The 20,901-nt window shown below is 36.2% G+C and overlaps 2 protein-coding genes and 2 non-coding genes across 6 annotated transcripts; 2 read left to right on the top strand and 2 right to left on the bottom strand.

Moving 5' to 3' along the window:
• Positions 1 to 10,193: 10,193 nt before the first annotated feature.
• On the top strand, positions 10,194 to 12,793 carry TCP3 (TEOSINTE BRANCHED 1, cycloidea and PCF transcription factor 3). The gene is made up of 2 exons (XM_012995225.2): positions 10,194 to 12,446; positions 12,536 to 12,793. Exon 1 carries the CDS (start codon positions 11,122 to 11,124, stop codon positions 12,403 to 12,405), a length of 1,284 nt encoding a protein of 427 aa, XP_012850679.2. The 5' UTR covers positions 10,194 to 11,121; the 3' UTR covers positions 12,406 to 12,446; positions 12,536 to 12,793.
• Positions 12,794 to 14,549: 1,756 nt separating this feature from the next.
• LOC105970328 (protein IQ-DOMAIN 10) lies at positions 14,550 to 16,573 on the bottom strand. Of its 3 annotated transcripts, none has more exons than XM_088822308.1 (5): positions 16,448 to 16,573; positions 16,194 to 16,304; positions 15,917 to 16,024; positions 15,230 to 15,574; positions 14,550 to 14,886 (listed from the first exon to the last, which is right to left on the bottom strand). In XM_088822308.1, exons 2-5 carry the CDS (start codon positions 16,266 to 16,268, stop codon positions 14,731 to 14,733), a joined length of 684 nt encoding a protein of 227 aa, XP_088678434.1. In that variant the 5' UTR covers positions 16,269 to 16,304; positions 16,448 to 16,573; the 3' UTR covers positions 14,550 to 14,730. The 3 variants fall into 3 exon arrangements, with proteins under 3 accessions (XP_088678434.1, XP_088678435.1, XP_088678436.1); XM_088822309.1 differs by having other exon boundaries at positions 16,194 to 16,298; positions 16,448 to 16,571; XM_088822310.1 differs by having other exon boundaries at positions 16,194 to 16,319; positions 16,448 to 16,512.
• Positions 16,574 to 18,058: 1,485 nt separating this feature from the next.
• Positions 18,059 to 18,132, top strand: TRNAI-UAU (transfer RNA isoleucine (anticodon UAU)). The gene has a single exon. It is a non-coding gene; the product is annotated as a tRNA-Ile (tRNA).
• Positions 18,133 to 18,215: 83 nt separating this feature from the next.
• Positions 18,216 to 18,289, bottom strand: TRNAI-UAU (transfer RNA isoleucine (anticodon UAU)). The gene has a single exon. It is a non-coding gene; the product is annotated as a tRNA-Ile (tRNA).
• Between the last annotated feature and the right edge of the window lie 2,612 nt (positions 18,290 to 20,901).

Genomic DNA, 20,901 nt, shown 5'->3' with positions numbered 1-20,901 from the left:
CACGCGCGGGCACGAATCCCGAGGCGCGCATCCGACACGCTTCCCGAGGCAAAAAAACGATCGCGATTGAGGCGCGTGCGACTCGCTTCCCGAGGCGCGCATTCGGCACGCTTCCCGATGCGCGCATCCGGCACGCTTCTCGAGACAAAAAAAAAAACAAAAAAAAAAAAGAGAAGAAAAAATGAGTAAAGCAACATGTTGCGTCACTCTCGAGGAAGTCTCTATCAGCTCCTCATAAAATTCTTAACAGCTCCACACTCTCTCTCTCCGTGCACTACATGCGCGCGTGCACCCCCCCCCATGTGGGCTACTGCGAGCATGGACCCCAAGTGCACGCAAACTCAAGCACATCAGCGTCGTACAATGCGTGCCGCCTCTCCTACCTCGTAGCGCGCGCATACATGAGGTCGCGCGCAATTCTCAAAATTCTACATCAAATCACGTGAAGATTTTGACGCACTTTACTAAATCGCGCGAGAATTTTTGTGCGCTCCACCAAATCACTTGATAGTTTCACCTCGCTTAACCAAATTGCGCGAGCTATTCAACGCGCCTACCAAGTCGCGCTCGCTATCAAACGGAAAAAAAAAATATATTTCTCCACGCCATGCCAACGATTAACGCAAGACTACAGCACCGATCTACTCTCGACACGATCCGGTACCCTTTTCGACTTGGCTCCCACATCGTCTCGAGAGTGGGGGGCTTGCGAGACAACTCCCACGAGGAGACCACTCGCTCCGTCCTACAACCCGCAGCGAGACAACTCCCACGAGGAGTCAACTCCTTCGGGTCTACGGAACCACAACAAGATAACTCCCACGAGGAGACAATTCGCTGAGAGCGACCTCAATCCGCGCGCTCCTCAGTCGCGCGCCATCCGATGCTCCTACAACTCCGTTGCGAGGCAAACTCCCACGAGGAGACAACTCGCTCGATCCTACAAACCCGTTGCGAGACAACTCCCATGAGGAGCCAACTCCATCGGCATTACGAATCCGCAGCGAGAAAACTCCCACGAGGAGCCAACTCGCTCGGAACTACAACTCGTAGCGAGACAACTCCCACGAGGAGAGAACTCGCACGGTCATATAACCCGTTGCGAGGCAACTCCCACGAGGAGCCAACTCCCTCGGGTCTATGAAACCATAGCGAGATAACTCCCACGAGGAGACCACTCGCTCCTTCCTACAACCCGCAGCGAGACAACTCCCACGAGGAGCCAACTCCCTCGGGTATACGAAACCATAGCGAGATAACTCCCACGAGGAGATAACTCGCTCAGTCATATAACCCGTTGCGAGGCAACTCCCACGAGGAGTCAACTCCCTCGGGTCTACGAACCCACAGCGAGATAACTCCTACGAGGAGACCACTCGCTCCATCCTACGACCCGCAGCGAGGAAACTCCCACGATGAGCCAACTCGCTCGATACTACAAATCCGTTGCAAGGCAACTCCCACGTGCAACCACCTCGCTCGATAATAAGACTCGCTGCGAAACAACTCCCACGAGAAGACAACTCGCTCAGAGCAACCTCAATCCACACGCGCCTAAATCGCGCATCATCCAATGCTCCTACAACTTCGCTCAAGACAACTCTCTCGAAGAGCCAACTCGCTCGATACTACAACCCGCAGCGAGACAACTCCCACGAGGAGCCAACTCGCTCGACACTACAAATCCGTTGCAAGACAACTCTCACGTGCAACCACCTCGCTCGATAATATTACTCACCGCGAGACAACTCCCATGAGGAGACAACTCGCCCGAAATTCACCATATAATCGCAAGCTCAAGTTAGCACGATTACAACCCTAGAAGCACTTAGAGATATTACGAGAATCTATATAGCCTGGCCAGCTTGATTACTCAAAATTTATCTACTTGTTTTCGATGGGTCCTTCTTTAAAACGTGGCCACGGTCCAAACATACTTACGACCCACGAGGTCTAACAAGGGGCACGATCCCCATAAAAAAAAAAAAAAAAAAAAAAAAAAAAAAAAAAAAAAACTCTTGAGAGCCTGATCCCCTCCTCAAGTACATCACGCACAAAGCTATATGTAAACACATACAAGCAACGCGTCAAAACATTGACAATGTCGATAAATAACAACTCCCACGAGGAGAATACTAGCTCCGTGCTACTACATTATCACGAGACAACTCCCACGAGGAGATAACTCGATCAACTCTATTACCCCATGACGAGACAACTCCCACGAGGAGATTACTTGATCCGTGCTACCACATTATCGCGAAACAACTCCCACGAGGAGATAACTCGATCAACTATATTACCCCGCGACGAAACAACTCCCACGAGGAGACAATTCACTACTACATCGTCGCGGAACAACACCGACGACTCAAATAACTTACATAGTGACAACTTAGTCGCGCTACGCGCCAACGCGCATTCACGCCCCTCCGACACACGCTCCAATGCATTTTCGCACACCATCAGGCCATATGCCAAAGAACGAACACTACAATTTTCACTCTCGACACGATTGAGAACCATTTCGACATGGCCCCCACATCGACTCGAGAGTGGGGGGCTTAATGATATGCCTAATTGGGCCAACCCAATGGGCCTACAAGTTATTTACCTACTGGGCCACGAGCCCAATATCGAAGACCAATATCACCGAGGCCCAAACACCTTCAAGTAAGGCTTGGGCCCAACAAAGCAAACCCAACCCAATAAACGACATATAAATAGAGGTTTTACTCATTTTATTAAGGTACGTCCTATTAACTGAGCAATACTACAATGTAGATTCTCTGGACTATTTCTATGATCAGCACGTCTGACTTGAGCGTCGGAGGGGTTTCCGCCGGATCAACCCCCGGCTTAGTTCATGTGTTCTATGATCGCAGGTACCTCAGGATCATCAAGTTGTCAAGCTACTGATCCGCTTTGCTCTCCCAGTTCATTTTCTACACCACCCTAGGTGAGCTATTAATTAGCATCATCATATATATATATATATATATATATATATATATATATATATATATATATATATATATATATATATATATATATATATATATATATATATATATATATATATATATATATGAACTATCATAGTCCCCATTAGTACTAGATTTCAACTATGATAATTAGGGGTGGATTCGGTACGGTTCCAAACATTTAGCTCAATACCGTGTACCTATCGTACATTGCGGTATTGAAAAATTTCCATACCGTTACCGTACCAAAAAGTTCGGTATACCAATGTCCGGTATACCGTTATTTTCGGTACGGTACAATCGGTACATGGTATTTTCTACCGTACTTGGCGATGCATCAAAAATTAAAGAACAAATGACTTAAATCTATATTTCTATATATATATATATATATATATATATATATATATATATATATATATATATATATATATATATATATATATATATATATATATATATTTCTAGTTACTCTTGTATGAGTTATATCTTATTTTCTAAGAAGGTCTGGTGTATAATCAGAATAATTAACATAATTTTCTTCATTGAAACAAGAACATATACCATGATAATGTAAATGTTGTTTAATGGAACAACTAGGTATTTGTTAGGAACTTGATTGTACTTAATAATTATTACATACAATAAATACTTTACTAATGCTATACATACATGTAGGTAAAAGAATAAAATATTCATACATCATATATAACAAAAAATAGTTGGCTATAAGAAACATAAAAGACAATTTAGTAGAACATATATGTTGAATTACAAAATTCAACTTTGTAGAAAAAGAAAAAAAAAACAAATACACTACACTACCACTAACTTAAGGAAAACATAATTGATGACATTTATAAGCTTCAAAGTAAACAAAATAGAATTACAAAAAATAATATCGAAAAAAATATATTAATCGGATTAAAATATAAATTGCGGTACGGTACGGTATTACCGTGGTATTAGAAATACAATACCAATACCGTACCATATTGTAATGGTACGGTACTAGTACCGTACCGTAGACAATGGTAACCGTTGTTTCGGTAATTTTTCGGTAATCCTTGGTTGGTATACCATGGTATATGGTAATCGGTATTTTTTTTCCAGCCCTAATGATAATAGCTTTGCAATAATTGCAATTCTGTAATTGTTTGATAGCAAGGCCACGCACACTAAATTATTCTGGATGTCTCTTGTTGGGGGCTTGCAGGAAAAAAAAATAGTATAATTAGTGAATTATATATAAATTTTTTTTTTATAATAAATTGAATTGTATATATAATAGGTTAACTTTGTTTTATATTGGATAAAACAATTAGTTATTGTCACTAAGGGCAAACTCAACTTACTAAGCAAAAGTGCTTCTCGAAAGTTTATTTTATGTGTTAATTTAGAAATCATTTCATATTATAACTTAGATTATAGATTAGTTTTGTACGTTAAATTTCCAGTAATTATTTTACATTTGCATTATTTTATTTTTTTAATATATGCCCCCCACCTAGGAAAAAGAAATTGAAAATATTTTATTTTAATTTCTTATTTTCAACAACTAGAATAAATATTCAACCATAGAAATACAAAATTAATTTTCTTAATTTTATTTTTTATTAATTTACAGTGTGACAACTTTATAAAATATCGATACTCGTTTAGTTACAAGGACTCCATTAGAGATGTCCTAATGAGACAAACTTAAGTACAAAATTTGAGAAATTAAAATTTTGTATTAGTTATAACTTAATCATCATTATTATATTGTTAAAATTGAATTAGTAATGAATGTAAAGTTTGATAGTTACAGCAGCCGCCAAATTGTGGAAGTATTAAAAAAATATTAAGGCTTAAGCACATACTACATAGATCCATCGACAGTAATTAAAATTAAAAGTTTAAAAGTTGACAATAATTAATATAAAGTAGTATTATTTTAATTGTTCTAAGTACATACTTATACCATCATAATTGACTCATTTTTCGCGGGTTAACGACTTCCAATAATGCATTAATCTATATATCCACGTTTTTATAAGTTTTTGATCTCGTGTAGTAGCTTGCAAATTACAGGAGAACTGTCGATTACGTTAGCTGTGAATCATGTATGACAAATTACTCACAAATTGTTAGTAAGAGATTCAAATTGTTGGTAAGAGATTCGACGTCAAATTATAAACACCCTCTTGCTCGACCAATATTTCTAACTATTTATTGTTTTGAAGCATATTTGATAGGATATTTATTACTTTTATATATATAAAAAGAAATACAATACTTATTATTTTTATATATGAAATGCTATTTGCGGTCACAAAATTGCTATTTGCGGTTTATAACAAAACCCTCCAAAACTTTTAAAAATATCCAAAATCCCCCCAAAACTGCAAATAGCAAAAAAAAAAAGAAATTCGAAAATTCGAAATCAAGCTTGAAGAAGGGTTGGGCTTCGATTTTTTGATGTAATTTCGACTCTTTTATGTGTAATATGCATTAGGTAGGTCGATTACGGAACCAATTTCATGTTAAAAAGCCCTACAAATCGATTTGTAGAGCTTTTTTTTTTCGCAAAAAAATGTTCGAACGCCCAAGATGGGCGCCCAAGGCGTGTACGAACGCCCTCGTACACGCCTTGGGCGCCCATCTTGGGCGTTCAATTAATTATTTATTTATTTATTTTTTTTTATTTTTTTTGCACTGGACGCCCAACTCGGGCGCCAAAATGCAGCTTGCACGCCCAACTTGGGCGTGCACTGCATGTATGGGCGCTCAAGTTGGGCTTTTACGCGTTTTGGGGGCGTTTGGGGGGGGGGGGGGGGGGGGGGGGGGGGGGGGGGGGGATTTGGATTTTTTTGGGAAATTTTGGGGTTTTAGAGAGATAAAGTGTTTTGTTGAGGGGTTTTGTTATAAACCGCAAATAGCAATTTTCAAAATTACAATGAGGTCACTATTGATAGGGTTTGAGACATGGGCGACTCTTCCCATAAAGTGGATTTAAGTTAATATACAGTCGGGTCAGGGAAATTCTATAAATTTCGCGAGTTATTAAATTATTGAGTTAATAATTTAACACGTTTTCACCAAGTCGAGATCGGAAAAAATACTATTTAATCGATGTTATTAATATATCGAATATTAATTTATCGAGGTTCTACTGTATCTAAGTCATCTTATCCATCTTGTTTATATGACTCAGCCTATTGTATAATTAATTTTTATTGAAGCTCGCAAAAATAGTTCCTACAAAAATAAATTTAATACTGATATGGTACGATTCCACGTCATATCTTGCAATTCAATTTGATCCCGATGAAAATCTTCCAACACTCAAAGTCAACTCTATCCTTCAATTATTGAGGTTTTCAGGTGTTTATTTGGAAAAATATATTTTCATGAGCATGAAACTCTTACTCGGGGTTAACTGGGCCTTACTGTTTAGATTATGGTCAACTTTCACTTATATTACTAATCTGAGTAGACTTGAGTTTAATTTGTGTCCGTCAATGGATTTGTCGATATTGATCTTTGGGCTTGGGCCCATCAAATACACAATACACCAAAAAAAATTATTTAAGTTATTAATGTATTTAGTAATAATAATCTGAGTAGTCTTGCACTTGGTTTATGTCTCTCGATGGACTTAGCCCACATTGTAATAAAATTATAATTCCGTAAATACTACCTCATACTATTTCGTCAATAAAATTTAATAGTCGAAGACAAAATAAACAAGGAGAAACTCAACATTCCGATTATATAATTGATATCTCATACTATCTTGTCAATAAAATTTGATAGATTGGGAAGACAAAATAAATAAGGAGAAACTCAACATTCTTGATTATAATTTATTACTTGCTATAAGTAATATGACAATTTTCCAAGATTAGAAAGTGAACATAATTTGATCAAAGAAATAGACATTCCTAAGTTTAAAGACTACGACTAGTGTGCAAGACTGTTACCAATATCGTGGCATTGTCTTGCCTATAAATGCACACTATTCTTTTATTTTAGGGTAAATTACAACCACTCCTGATGTATGGTTAATTTACGAAAAAACCCCTCTTGTTTGGATAAATACATCTACTTCCTCAACTATGATTTTTTCTTACACCTCCACCCTTATGGTGTCAGATTCAACATAATCATCTAGATTTCGTGGAATGTGCTCTAATTTGGGTAAAAATACAGTTTCTGATGCACCACAATTTGATATATATGTACAAGCTAATAAACACATATTATGATCATCTTGCTTCAAAATGTGGAGTTTGAATGAGATAAAGCGGGTACAAAAGTGATAATATTCTATATAATCTCGAAGATTACACTAGATTTGAAACCGCAAGGGTGGACATGTAAGAAGATTTATAGTTGAGGGGGCTGATTGTAATTATCCAAACATGAGGGAATTTTTCGTAATTTAACCATACCTCTGGGGTGGTTGTAATTTACCCTTTATTTTATTTTTTCTTCATAAATTTTAATTTTCATTCTCGAGCAGTAGTTTACAAACCACACGAAAAAATAACGACATTAAACATAAATTATCAGTACTCCCTCCATTCCTGAATATATGTCGTTTTTCACATTGACGGAAGTTTTAAGAATCTCAATAAATATGTCTTGATTTTAGGAAAATAGATATTGATAGACCAAAATAACCTTATTTACTAATTAATGCATAAATATTGTTGGAGAATTAATAAATGTATAATTGAGAAAATTATGTAATTAATATAACATTGAAATTGTAAAATGACAAATAATATGGAACAAAAGAAATTATCAAGAAAGACATATATTGAGCAAACAGATGGAGTAACAAACTCGATCTAATAAATATTGACAATATAATTTGAATTCAAATCATTTGATTTCGTAATTTGTTATTCTATAAATTAACACGATTTCGTAGGGCTAGATTAGATTGTCTCTTCGGTTGAGATGCTATATCGGGTTATATATATATCAGGTGGTTTTTATCGAATAACCACCACTAAGCACATATAACCACATAAGTTTGTATAATTACGTGCAGATCAATAATTAATGACCTCCCTTTCATTTCATCGAGTGTAATATCAAATAAACATTGTCTCCTATTTTATGGACAAAAGGATAATAAATATTTTTTTATTAGAGAATGTTATGGATCCAACTTTAGTCCGAGTGCAAAGCTCAAAACATTAAACTCCTCAAAAATTTGAGATTCGATGACTGAAATTGTACGGAAAAACAATATTTAGGTGTCTTAATTTAATTTAATTTAATTTTTCTTGGTAACAATTTGTATTTCTCACATTCTCCAAACTTTTGACCACTCCTACGATGCTTTGACACGAGGTTGAGTCCAAGTGTGTGTGTGTATGTATACATATACATATATATTCTCCATCTTTTTATTTATAGTTTTAAATTTAAGCATATAAAAAAAATCATTAAATAGTTTTTAATTTGATAAATATATTAAAAATTACACCCCAATACAATATACAAATATTCTCAGCAATAATTAACATGATAACCTCTTTTTAATTTCAAACTTATTCATTTATCTTACGATTAATAGTAAAAGGTAAAATTGATAAAAAAAAATATATAATTAAGCATGAATTAGAATTCTACGATAACAAATAATATTAGAAAAAAAAAAGTCAATTTTTTTTTGGTGAAAAAAAAAACAGTGTCTATGTTTTTTAATTATGTATTGTACATCAGATTATCATAATTAATTTTCACAATTAAGATGTAGTTACATTATTAGGATTTGTAATAGGAGGTTAAATGCTTAATATTCTTTTTGCTGTCTCAAACGTTCAAACTAATTGGCCATATCATCTTGTTTATTTTTTAATATATTATTTTTATGAATATTAATGTTAATTCATTAAACTAATCATTGAATTATCTGTTATAGCATGTTATAATACCAAAATTCTCAATTTTTGTAATACACGGGGGATTGGATTTCTGATTTTAAAATGTGGTGGACTAAAATTCTCGATTAGTAAATTTACAGGACTAAAAAACTCATTTTGGGTGACGAGAATATAAATTAGAGAAAACAAAGATAAAAGTAGATTAATAAGAAATGGGTAAAATAATAAAAATAAAAAAAAGAAATAAAAATGTAAAGGTGGGTGAAAAGAAGTAGAATTAAATGAGACAAAATAAAGAGGGATGCTATTTACAGGAATCCAATTCACCAGAAAAAAAGGTAGCTTAGGAGAGAGAAAATTGAGGTAAAGGATTATGTTGTTCCTTTTAAGTGAAGTAAGAGAGAGATTGAGAGAGAGATTGAGAGAGATTCAGAGAGAGAGAGAGAGAGAGAGAGAGAGAAACCAGAAAAGCTGTAAGGGTCACTTTCAAGAATGGTGGTGGTGCCATTTTAGAGGATCTATCCTTCCACAGTCCACACACACACACACACACTAACACTACACCTCTGGCTACAAATTAGGGTTCTAAGCTATTATTATTATTATTCAATTTACCAAAATGAAAATAAAAATTGAATGGCACCTAATTGGACACAATTCGGAATTTAATTGGAACATAATTTTGGATTCTGTCAATTTCGGAACAATATTTTGTAGTCTGAACTTTGTTAACGAAATTGGAATACATGTTATGTTTAGTGGTGTAGCAAACGAGCCGAACTTGGCTGTTTGAATTTTAGTTAAAAAATAAATTAAAAAAACAAGGCTCGCGTGAAGAATGAGCTCGAGCTCAACTCGCCAGAATGCTCCACCTAGAAAAATTCGAGTTCAATTTCGAGCTTTTGTCGAGTCAGCTCACCGAGTTCACGAGCCGACTCAACTCATCTATACACCCTAATTATGTTGTAATTCCCAATCCTATTTTCGTTTAAAAAAATATTTTTTTATGTTATGATTTCGTAATTTATATTACAGATGACCGAAAAATGTAAATTTTGAATTCCACAGATTCCAATTCGGAAAAAAAAATGTAAAATTTCAATCTGATCCGTCCAAATATACGATAAAATCACACAAATTGATTCCAATTCGAAAAAAAACATGTAAAATTTCGATCTGATCCGTCCAAATTTACTATAAAATCACACAAATGGGAATGGAGAGAAATAAGTAGCCAAGTTAGTGATTAATGAATTGAATTAAAAAAAAAAGAAGTAAAATAAAAAAAAGAATAAAAAAATGTTGGAATAGTAGAGGGGGTGTACAAAAAACAGGAGCAGGGGTGGGGGTGGGGGTGAGGGGGGCAGGCAGTGTTGATATCACACAGATCTTTTAATCTCTTTTCTGACCCAAACACTGCCACCCCTCTTCACTGCCATCCACCCCCTCTTTTAGTACTACTCTCTTTCTCTTTCTCTTTCTAGAGAGAGATTATTAGTGATATAGAGAGAGAGAGAGAAAGAGAAACATTTTCTTGATTTTTTTTTTATTTTTCCAAATTAATATCCCAAATAAATAAAATTAATAAACAAATTCTCTCTCTCTCTTTTAATTTTTGTTGGAATAGATTGTAGTGTGGAAGATGGGTTAGGCTGAAGATGGGATTTTTTAATTTTAATTATTTAATTTGGTTTAATAAGGTAAATGGAATACAGAAAAGTTGAATGGGAGAAGCAAAAAGCAGAAGCAGAAGCAGAAGCAGATTATCAGATTTTTTTGGCAGCAAAGAGAGATGTACTGAAGAAACTACCCACAGATAAGTGAAAAATTTAAAAACAAAAAAAAAAAAGTACTTTTTTTTTTCTTTTTTTTTGTGTTTGTGAAAATCAAAAGCTGGAACAAGTCTGGATCCTCAGAGGAATCTTCATCTGTATCAAAATCAAAATCCAAATCAGATTACATCAACCTCAAATCATGTAGCGGAGGAGGGAGGCGGAGGCGGCGGCGGCGGAGGAGGAGATGAGGATGAACAAGATAACCACCGCCGCCACCACCACCAGGAGCCGCCGCCGGCGTCCCATTTGTCTTTTCAAGAACTTTTCCATCAGAATGAGCTTCTTTACGGTAGAAGATTAGAACCCCACCACCACCAGCCGCCGCCGCCGGAGCCGCCGAAGAAACGCTCCTACCTCCCTCACCCGTCCTCGTCGCTAGACCCCACCTCCGACGAGCATGCAAAGTTGCGAGAAAAGATGGGCGGCGGCGGCGACGGCAGCAGCAGCCACCACCAACACCACCACCAGCCAACGCCGTCGAGATTAGGTCTGAAGAGCGGCGGCGCCGCCGCCGTAGGCGAGATTGTGGAGGTGCAGGGCGGCCACATTGTGAGGTCCATCGGCAGAAAAGACCGCCACAGCAAAGTCTGCACCGCCAAAGGACCACGTGACCGGCGCGTGCGCCTCGCCGCCCACACCGCCATCCAATTCTACGACGTTCAAGACCGCCTCGGCTACGACCGCCCCAGCAAAGCCGTCGATTGGCTCATCAAGAAAGCCAAATCCGCCATTGATGAACTCGCCCAGCTCCCCGCCTGGCATCCCACCGCCACCTGTCCCCCGCCACCGCCGAACCCATCTTTCCGACCAGACGACGCCGCCCATCACAAGAACGAACACGAAGAGGAGGAAGAAGAAGATGAAAACCACCGCCAATCCGATTCCGGCAAAAGGGCAATGGTAATGCTGGAAGAGGAGGAGGAGGAAGAAGAACGAGACCGCCGCCGCCAACAAGCCCTCCACCACCCCAACAATTCCAACTCAAGCTTCCTTCCGCCGTCAATGGACTCTGACGTCATCGCCGACACCATCAAGTCGTTCTTCCCGATGGGCGCCTCCGGCGAATCGAACTCCTCCGGTATGCAGTTCCATCAGCCCGACAACAACCAAGATTTACGCCTCTCCCTCCAATCCTTCCAAGATCCAATCATGCTCCGCCACCACCACCAAACCCTCACCCACCACCACCACAACGAACAATCGCCGCCACGCGGCGGCCAAGTCCTCCTCAGCGGCATTCCTCTCGGCTTCGACGGAACCCCACCCTGGCCCGACCACCACCAGTTCCAGCGGCTCCCACCCTGGAACTCCGGGGCCGATGCCACCGCAGGAGGCGGCGGCGCCGTTGCCGCCTCCTCCGGCGGCTACATGTTCAATTCGCCGCCAGTGCCGCAGCAGCCGCTGCTGCAGCAGCTATTAGGGCACAACCACAACCAGTTCTTCCAACAAAGGGGACCCCTTCAGTCCAGTAACACACCTTCGATTCGTGCTTGGATCGACCCGTCTACAATGTCGGATCACAATTCGGGTTTTATCCCAATCTATCCGTCTTCCCTCTCCGGGATCGGATTCTCCGGTGGATTCCCCGGCGGATTCCCCGGCGGCGGGTTCCACATCCCGGCACGAATTCAAGGTGACGAAGAGGAGCACGATGGCTACTCCGACAAGCCTTCCTCTGCTTCCTCCGATTCTCGCCACTGATCTCCGACTCGCTCTATAAAAAGCCGATTCCCCATTAACAGGTGATTTCCCGATAATCCCACCATGTTTTAATTTCATTAACTCGATTAAAATAAACTTTTAACCGCTAAATTGAACTCACATTTTGCAGTATATCAAGAACTATAGCGCCCGGCTTGAGTGAGTTCTAACTCGGTGGCAGCTTATCGGGAGGCGGAGAATCTCTGGTTTTAGTATCAGGTTTTTTTCCCGATTCCGATTTGCTTAGCAATCTATTATCATTATGTTAGTCGATTTAATGTTTTCTAATCAAGAATTAGCCAATTTAATTTCGCTTTTTCGGTTTTTTTCGGTTGTTGTTAAAGACTCGTTATGTTTGTACTATTTTGCTTGCTTGTGTGTTTGTTCACTTTGTCTCTTCTAATCAAGAATTAGCCATTCTTGACATGAATATTTGTTACATACATCTCAATCTCAGGTGGGGTTTTTGTGAGAGTGATCATTTTTCGATTATTAGTGCCCGTTTGGCTAAGCTTATTTTAAACATACGATAAGCTCTTACATCTAGTAAGTTATTTTAAGAGCTGATAAGTCGTTACGTCTTATTCTTAGAATTAATTTTTAATGTGTTAGGATAATGAAAGATCTTAAATAAAAATCTTATTTGCTTTCCAACAACTCGTTTTTTGAATTTTTAAGATATTTTTATAATTTTTACCAAAGACTTTGAAAGAACTTATAAGCTCATTTTAACAGCTTATAAGCTAGGCCATACACCCTCTAAACAGTTGATATTTGAAATGCCGATTTCGAATCTATAATAATAAATCTCGCGAGTTTGTTTAGGTAATTAAATGATGCTACAAAATTGAATTCATCCTAATGTTATGTAATATTACTATTTAAAACCAAACTTTCTTGGCTATTAGTTCATATGGTGTATAAGTTTCAATTATTCTATGCATATTATTGCATAGCTTTTGAATTGTCACACTCTAAGAGAAATGCATTTTGCCCAAAAAGTTTATAGGAGAGGCTTAATCAAGAACCTACATTATGTAAATTTGAATTAAATGTCATAATAATAAATAAGAATAATAATAATAATTAATAAATTAAGACCCTCTAATTTATAGAAAAAGAAACAACCCTTTGAATAAAACCAAATTTGAGGGTACTTGGCCATTATCATCATAATCAATTCTTGGTCCCCTACACTGCAAAATGTCTGTGCTTCTTTAAAAATCTCTACATATCTAGCTGGAAATAAGTCTTCTTTTAAAAAAAGAATAAATAAATAAATTAGATTTAAATTAATTAATTAAAAATAAAAATAAAACATTTGGCTTATATTGAGATGGTGACAATTGCTTGACGGTTGTTGGTGCTTCTTTATTGTTGATTAGTACTGTTTTTAAAAGAAACAAAAAAAGCAGAATAGATAAATAGCTGGGATTTTTGGAAAAATCTGGAAGTGTAAGATTATATTTTCAAATATAGTATTGTTTGTATTAACTATTAAATAATCGGGAAAATTACTGCAACCCCATGAGGTAAGGTCTAATTATGAAAATCCTCTTGTTTGGGTAATTATAATCTTTCCCTCAACTATGAATTTTCTTACACGTCCATCCTCCTTGTGGTGTCAAATTCAACAGAATCTTCTAAATTCCGTGGAAATGTTCTCTAGTTGTACTTGTTTTGTGGAAAAATGCAGTTTCTGATGCACTGCAATGACGTTATCTGATATTTACAAGCCTAAAGACACATCTATGGTCATCTTGTTTCAAAATGTGAAGCTTGAAAGGGGTAAAACAGGTATAAACTGGAAAATATTCTACGTAATTTACACAATTCTACTAAATTTGACACCGAAATGGTGGATGTTTAAAAAGATTCATAGTTGAGGGGTGGTTGTAATTACCCAAACATGAGGGGTTTGTTCGTAATATGACATTATTTTAGGGGTTGACTGTAAATTATCCTAAATAATATATTGAAATTTAGGACAAATTTTCTTTTTTTTTTTTTGGTAGACACCAGATTGAGGAGGGAATGTCAGAATCTTTGTTTGTTAGATGTTGTATGGTAGGAAAATAAATAAATAAATTAAAAAATAAATGCATGAACAGTTTGGCAGGCAGAAATTAAATAAAACCAACAAATGACAGAAAGCAAAACAATCATCTTTAAAATAAAAAAAACATTAGGGACACAAATATAGTAACAAATGTAATAATCCAAACAACTTATTGCAAAAAGAAGCTTCCATCACCATCACAAGTTTAACAAACCACACTAAATATTTTATTTCGGCAAAAAAAAAAAAAAAAAACCCGGTTTTCGTTAAATTCGATTTTTCTTGAAATGGGAATGCCTCGTTTGGCACCGATTCTCCCACGGGCGAACGGCAACCCATCTTTCTTTCCAGCTCCATCCCCAGTTCTCTTTGCTCAAATCGTAGTAACATTGTCCAAAAGACTGACTCGAATTCGCTTTCCACTGAAAAAAAAAAAAATCGGAAAATATTTTATTCAAGAAAAAAATCGAAAAATTTGGTTAATTGGATGAGATATATTATAGGGCAAATTACGGACACCCCCTGAGTTATGGTCAAATTACAAAAACCCCCTCCTGTCTGGGTAATTACAACCACCCCTTGTCTGGGTAATTACAACCACCCCTTCAACTATATATTATCTTACGAAAATACCTCCAGAGGTTAATTTAGGGATGTTAAATCAGTGAAACCGAACCAAAATTTCGATATGCCAAAATAAAAGGGTGTTTTCGTAATTTGGCTATACCTCAAGGGTGGCCGTAATTTGCCCTCTAGTATATATACCTGGTGGGAGAAAGCGTAAGCCATCGTTCTTTCTCGTTTAGCGGCTGCTGTTTCTCTGCATTGTATTTTGTTAAGAATTTCCTCCATGTTTCCGGAGCCACCGTTCCATTCTACCTCTAGTTGATGGAGCTTAGCGTCAAGTTTGAACTGGTTATCGAGTTTTTTCTGAGTCGATCGGGATTCGATAACCATGGCTAGCCATCGAGCCCTAATCTCGGCTTGTATCTTACTCCACAAATGGATATGATTTAGAGCTGAGATTGTCTGTTTTTCGACACAATGACTATAATGCCCCTCTTCTCGAAATCTCACTATTCCCTTTAGACGCCTTAAAGCCTTTCTTGCCTGCATGCACAAACTCAAATCATTAATATTAGGGCAATTTTACAGCCACCCCTCAACTATGTATTATCTTATGAAAAGACCCTTCTAGAGGTAAATTTAGGGATGTTAATTCGGTAAAATCGAGCTGAAATTTCGGTTCACCAACATTTAATACCGTTTACTGAATTGAATGTACGATGTGGTTCAGTAAATAACCGAATTACATAAATTTTATGTAAAAATATTTAAAAGGAGGGGATGACTGTAATTATCCAAACAAGAGGGGTTTTTTCGTAATTTGGCCATGCCTCAGGGGTGGCTGTAATTTGCCCTAATAATAATAATAATAATTGTTGTTGTTACCTTGTATGCCCTATAAGCAGACTGGATTTTTGTAGCAGCAAAGTCTTGAGTTAATTTGGAATTCTTTAAGTACTTACACTTTGATCCATTTGACTTTTTCCCAGAATTCTGTATCAACAGTTCAACAGTTCAACATGAGAGAGAGAGAGAGAGAGAGAGAGAGAGAGAGAGAGAGAGAGAGAGAGAGAGAGAGAGAGAGAGAGAGAGAGAGAGAGAGAGAGAGAGAGAGAGAGAGAGAGAGAGAGAGAGAGAGAGAGAGAGAGAGAGAGAGAGAGACCTGAATTTGGTTATGTTTATTTCCCTTAAATAAGTTTAGGCATGCTATAGAGTTGAACCAAAACCCTGAACCCATATATATATCTGAGTTTCTGATGCTGAGTTACTGCACCTGCATACAAAATCACTACCATATAATTAACTAACTGGCTAAATATCTTGTAAATAATATGCAAAAAAGTTATAATATATAAGGCGCAAACACACACTGACACACACACATATATAGGAATACAAGTACTTAAAATTACTTACTTTAACTTATAATGAGGTTAATTATGAGCATAAGTGTGTGTGTGTGTGAAAAGGGGGGAAGGAAGAGAGAGATATATTAGTAGTATATATATATATATATACATAAATAAATAAAATAATTAAATTATGAGAGCAAAAATAGAATTTGCTGGTTTATAATTGACAAAGAAGCAGAAAAGAAGGTGGTGTGTGTTGGGATTTTGATATTTCATCTTCTTCTGAAAGCTCAACACCAATTTTACAGAAGATCTCTCTCTCTCTCTCTCTCTCTCTCTCTCTCTCTCTCTCTCTCTCTCTCTCTCTCTCTCTCTCTCTCTCTCTCTCTCTCTCTCTCTCTCTCTCTCTCTCTCTCTCTCTCTCTCTCTCTCTCTCTCTCTCTCTCTCTCTCTCTCTCTCTCTCTCTCTGCAACATAACTTTAGAGTGAAGAATTAATATTCAAAACAGTATTTTCACTAGAAAAACGCATTTTTATTTAAGAGCATCTTCAACCATTAATAAAAAAAATTCACAAAATTCTACACGGAACATGATTTGGTTTGATCTCCCACGGCATTTCACCAAATTATCATAAAATTATAAATTTAATGTTAATCATAATTTTAGTCTATTTTATTTCTAAGATATTGATAATAGATCTGATTTTAAGTAATAATTTTATTGACTATATAGTTTAAAATTTATGACAAATTTTAGAAAAAACTATTAATGAAGAGAAGAAAAGTTGTTGAGTAGTGCTACGTTTGTGTCTTGACTCGTGTTGAGTCGGATTTTCTTGAAAGTGTTTACTGTAGCCTCTGCCCATTCCGGAGAGACCTTAGCAATCGGTTTCGATGAAATTTGTGTCGGGATTTCCAAAAGTGAATAGTGACGCATCTATCTTCATTATCGTTGTCCGTTTCTCAAAGTATGAGATTTTCATTGCTGCACAAATGGCTTGTCCGACAAAAAGTGGCTGGAGTTATTCTTGAAGAATGTTTTGAACTATTTGGTATTTCGTAGGACATTATCAGTGATCGGGATATTCGGTGTACGGATCGTTTCTAGACAACATTGTTTAATATGTTGGGGACTGAGTTGAAATTGTCAACGACCAATCATCCCGATCAAACGGATGAATGACGAGTTAGAAGCTTATCTTCGGCATTATGTCAGCGCTATCCAGAAGGATTGGTTCGATTTACTTGATGCAACCCAAGTCTGCTACAGTCTTCATGAATCATGAGCTACGACTATGTCGCCGTTTGAGTTGGTGTATGGGAAAAAACTTCTCATGTTATTTTAACACAAATTAACCCCATTTTGATTTTTGTCCTTAACCACCGAATGAAAGAGAATGTTACGTTGTATATAAAAATAGCACGACGGCTTTCTTAGCAATTGAATAAACACAAGGTTCATATATATAGCTGGTTTTGAGGGTATTTGTAATGTATTCATATTAAGGCAATCCCTAAAGGAAAATTACTCATACACAAATAAAATTTCAAATTGTCTTGAATTATAAATTTTCTGATGGCTATAATGTAATACTTGTAACTTGTAAGAAATGTGTAGGAAAATATTCGTTTTATATAGGTTATATAGAAACATCCACAAATTAAAAATGTGCAAGTCCCGTAGCTCAGTTGGTTAGAGCGTTGGTCTTATGAGCCGAAGGTCGCGGGTTCGAGCCCCGCCGGGACTATTTCGTGTATTTATATATTTTTGACGTCACTTTTTAATTTTTTTACGCCAAAAAATTAGTTAAATTCAATATTAAAACGAGAATAGTCCCGGCGGGGCTCGAACCCGCGACCTTCGGCTCATAAGACCAACGCTCTAACCAACTGAGCTACGGGACTTTTTGTTATATTGATGCTGAAGACATTATTTGTATTAATACAATGGCCTTTTTGTTATATTAATGCAGAAGACGTTATGTGTATTTAATACAATGGCCAATAAATTTGTGTTACAACACTGTGATGGTGTCTTGTACTGTTACTCTTTTGTATGATTAGTAATTAACTTGGATTGAATTGTAAACACAATAATAAACAATTAATTTTAATAATATCAAATCATTATTTGGCTGTATCTCCCACCTCCTTTTAAAAATGACATGTTTTCTAACCTCAATGCAGATTTACGAGTGTTGGGTGTGTGCGATTATTTCCTAAAACTATTAATATTTGCATTTTTCGTTCCAATTTTATAAATTCCAAAAAAATACAAAGGCCCCTTTAGATTTTATTTTCCAGTCCATAATATTTTTTTTGTTAAATTACGGCCACCCTTGAGGTAAGGTGAAACTACGAAAATGCCATCTCATGTTTGGGTAATTACAATCACTTCCATCCTTATGGTGTCAAATTTTCTTACACGTCCATCCTTACAGTGTCAAATTACGAAAAAACCCTTCAACCATGAATCTTCTGACACATCCACCCTTATAGTGTCAAATTCAACATAATCTTCTACTTTTTGTTGAATTTTCTCTAGTTTGTATTTGTTTTATGCAAAAATTCAGTTTCTGATGCACTACAATTGATTTTTACAAGCCATCATACACACATTTTATAATCATCTTGTTTCAAAATGTGAAGCTCGAATGAGATAAAACAGGTACAAATTATAGAATAGTCCACATAATTTACAAAATTCCACTAAATTTGACACTGCAAGAGCGGACGTTTAAGAAGATTCACAATCGAAGGGTGATTACAATTACCCAAATAATATGATTTTTTTTTCGTAATTTAACTCTATCTGAGGGGGTGACCGTAATTTACCATATTCTTTTTACGGTCCACTATAAATTAATTACCCTACATTTATATGCTTCCAAATATCTTGTGAATAAATAAATGCGTATGTGGAATATGTGTGTGTGTTTTTTCCTCATATCCAACAAAATCTTTACAATTCAATCTCAAAAAAGAAAAAAAAAAAGAAAAACAAGAAAACTGGTGGCGTGTCACGGTGGCTCCACCGTCCTTGTGGTGGAGATGTGGTGGTTGCCGGTTGCCCCCTCTAAAAGACAAAAAAAAAACAAAGTTTTGTTTTTGCTAAGGCCAAAGTGGACCCAATCTTGAAAGCCAAATCCATTGGCATAACATTTGAAAGATTTGATTTTTAATTTTAATTGATCCCCACTTTCAATTCTTGGCTTGCCTTTCGGTTATGGTCTACGGTTTGTTTTGCATCAAGTCCTTCCTTTTTTGGCTTGTAAACGTTTTTAGTAACAAAATATTGATAGTAAATTTTTTGTGGTCCATGCAAATAATTCTAAAGATTGGGGAATTTAATTAATATTGTTGCAAGTGGACCCTTTTGCTAGCTAAGCTTAAACAATATTTGAACTTATGATAATATAATATTTAATTAATTAAATTACATTTTTGGTAGTTTAAATTACGAAAAAACCACCTTCTGTTTGGATAATTACAACCACCCCCTCAACTATTTATCGTCTTATGAAAAAAACCCTCATTCAGTAGGTAAATTTGAAACCGTAAGGGTGGACGTGCAAGACAATGCATAGTTGAAGGGGTGGTTGTAATTTGTCAGAACATGAAGGATTTTTTTGTAATTTGAGCATACTTCAGGGGGACACTGTAATTTGCCCTTCATTTTTTTTCTTCATTATTATAGATGTTACACATCGTGAAATATATCGGAACTCTCCCGTTTTGGCCTCGATTTTCATAAAAATATTTTTTGTAGTTTTGAGTCTTAGACTATCAATTTAGGAGATCTTTATAATATAAATGATCTTTGGTAATTAGTGAATGACCGTTGAAGATTTAAATAAGAGGTCTTTTGTTTGAAAATAAAATCCCAATCTTATAGGCAACAAGATCTTATTTTGATAGTAGTAAATGAAATAAGACAAAAAGATTATAATGAGTATGCAATAAACCATAATTGTTAGAAGAATATGTACATCATTGAGAAATTAATACTACATAATTGATAATATGAGATATAATTTATGGGATTAATTTTGTTTTGATGAAAACATCTAATTGGATTTCGCTGACATTCGATAAGAGGGTGTTTGGCTAAGCTTATAAGCTGTTAAAAAGAGTTTATAAGATGTTTAAGAGTTTATAAGCTCTTTCAAAGTGTTTGCTAATTTAAAAAAAAATTAAGATCTTAAATTTTTTAAAAATTAAGCTGCTAGAAAGTTTCTTAAAAGTACATCTACTCCACATTTTTATTTATGGTCTTATAATGAATAAAAATAACTTATAAGCTTATTTTTCAAACACTTTAAAAATTAATTTAAAATAAGATATAATAACTTATCAACTCTTAAAATAACTTATCGAGCGTAAAAACTAATCAAATATTTAGAATAAGTTTTGCCAAACGGGGCTCTAAATCTTCATACACTCACACTCATAAGTCATATCTATGGTACTATGAAATCGATGTCATGATATATATATAAAAGATTGAGTTAAATTGC

This window comes from Erythranthe guttata, chromosome 8 (genome assembly GCF_056151865.1).
Source record: "Erythranthe guttata isolate IM_541 chromosome 8, IM_541, whole genome shotgun sequence".
NCBI classification, from domain to species: Eukaryota; Viridiplantae; Streptophyta; class Magnoliopsida; order Lamiales; family Phrymaceae; genus Erythranthe; species Erythranthe guttata.
Note: the sequence above shows the minus strand (reverse complement) of the source record. Positions and strands in the feature narration are given on the sequence as shown.

Bases quoted from the DNA above. Each gene is read 5' to 3' on its own strand.
- TCP3 (XM_012995225.2), top strand. From the start codon at position 11,122: ATGGGCGGCGGCGGCGACGGCAGCAGCAGCCACCACCAACACCACCAC.
- LOC105970328 (XM_088822308.1), bottom strand. From the start codon at position 16,268: ATGGGTTCAGGGTTTTGGTTCAACTCTATAGCATGCCTAAACTTATTT. The intron at 15,575-15,916 runs GTAACAACAACA...TTGTGCATGCAG, and splicing joins CTGCTTATAGGGCATACAAG to GCAAGAAAGGCTTTAAGGCG. The intron at 14,887-15,229 runs GTATATATACTA...TTTTTTTTTCAG, and splicing joins CTTACGCTTTCTCCCACCAG to TGGAAAGCGAATTCGAGTCA.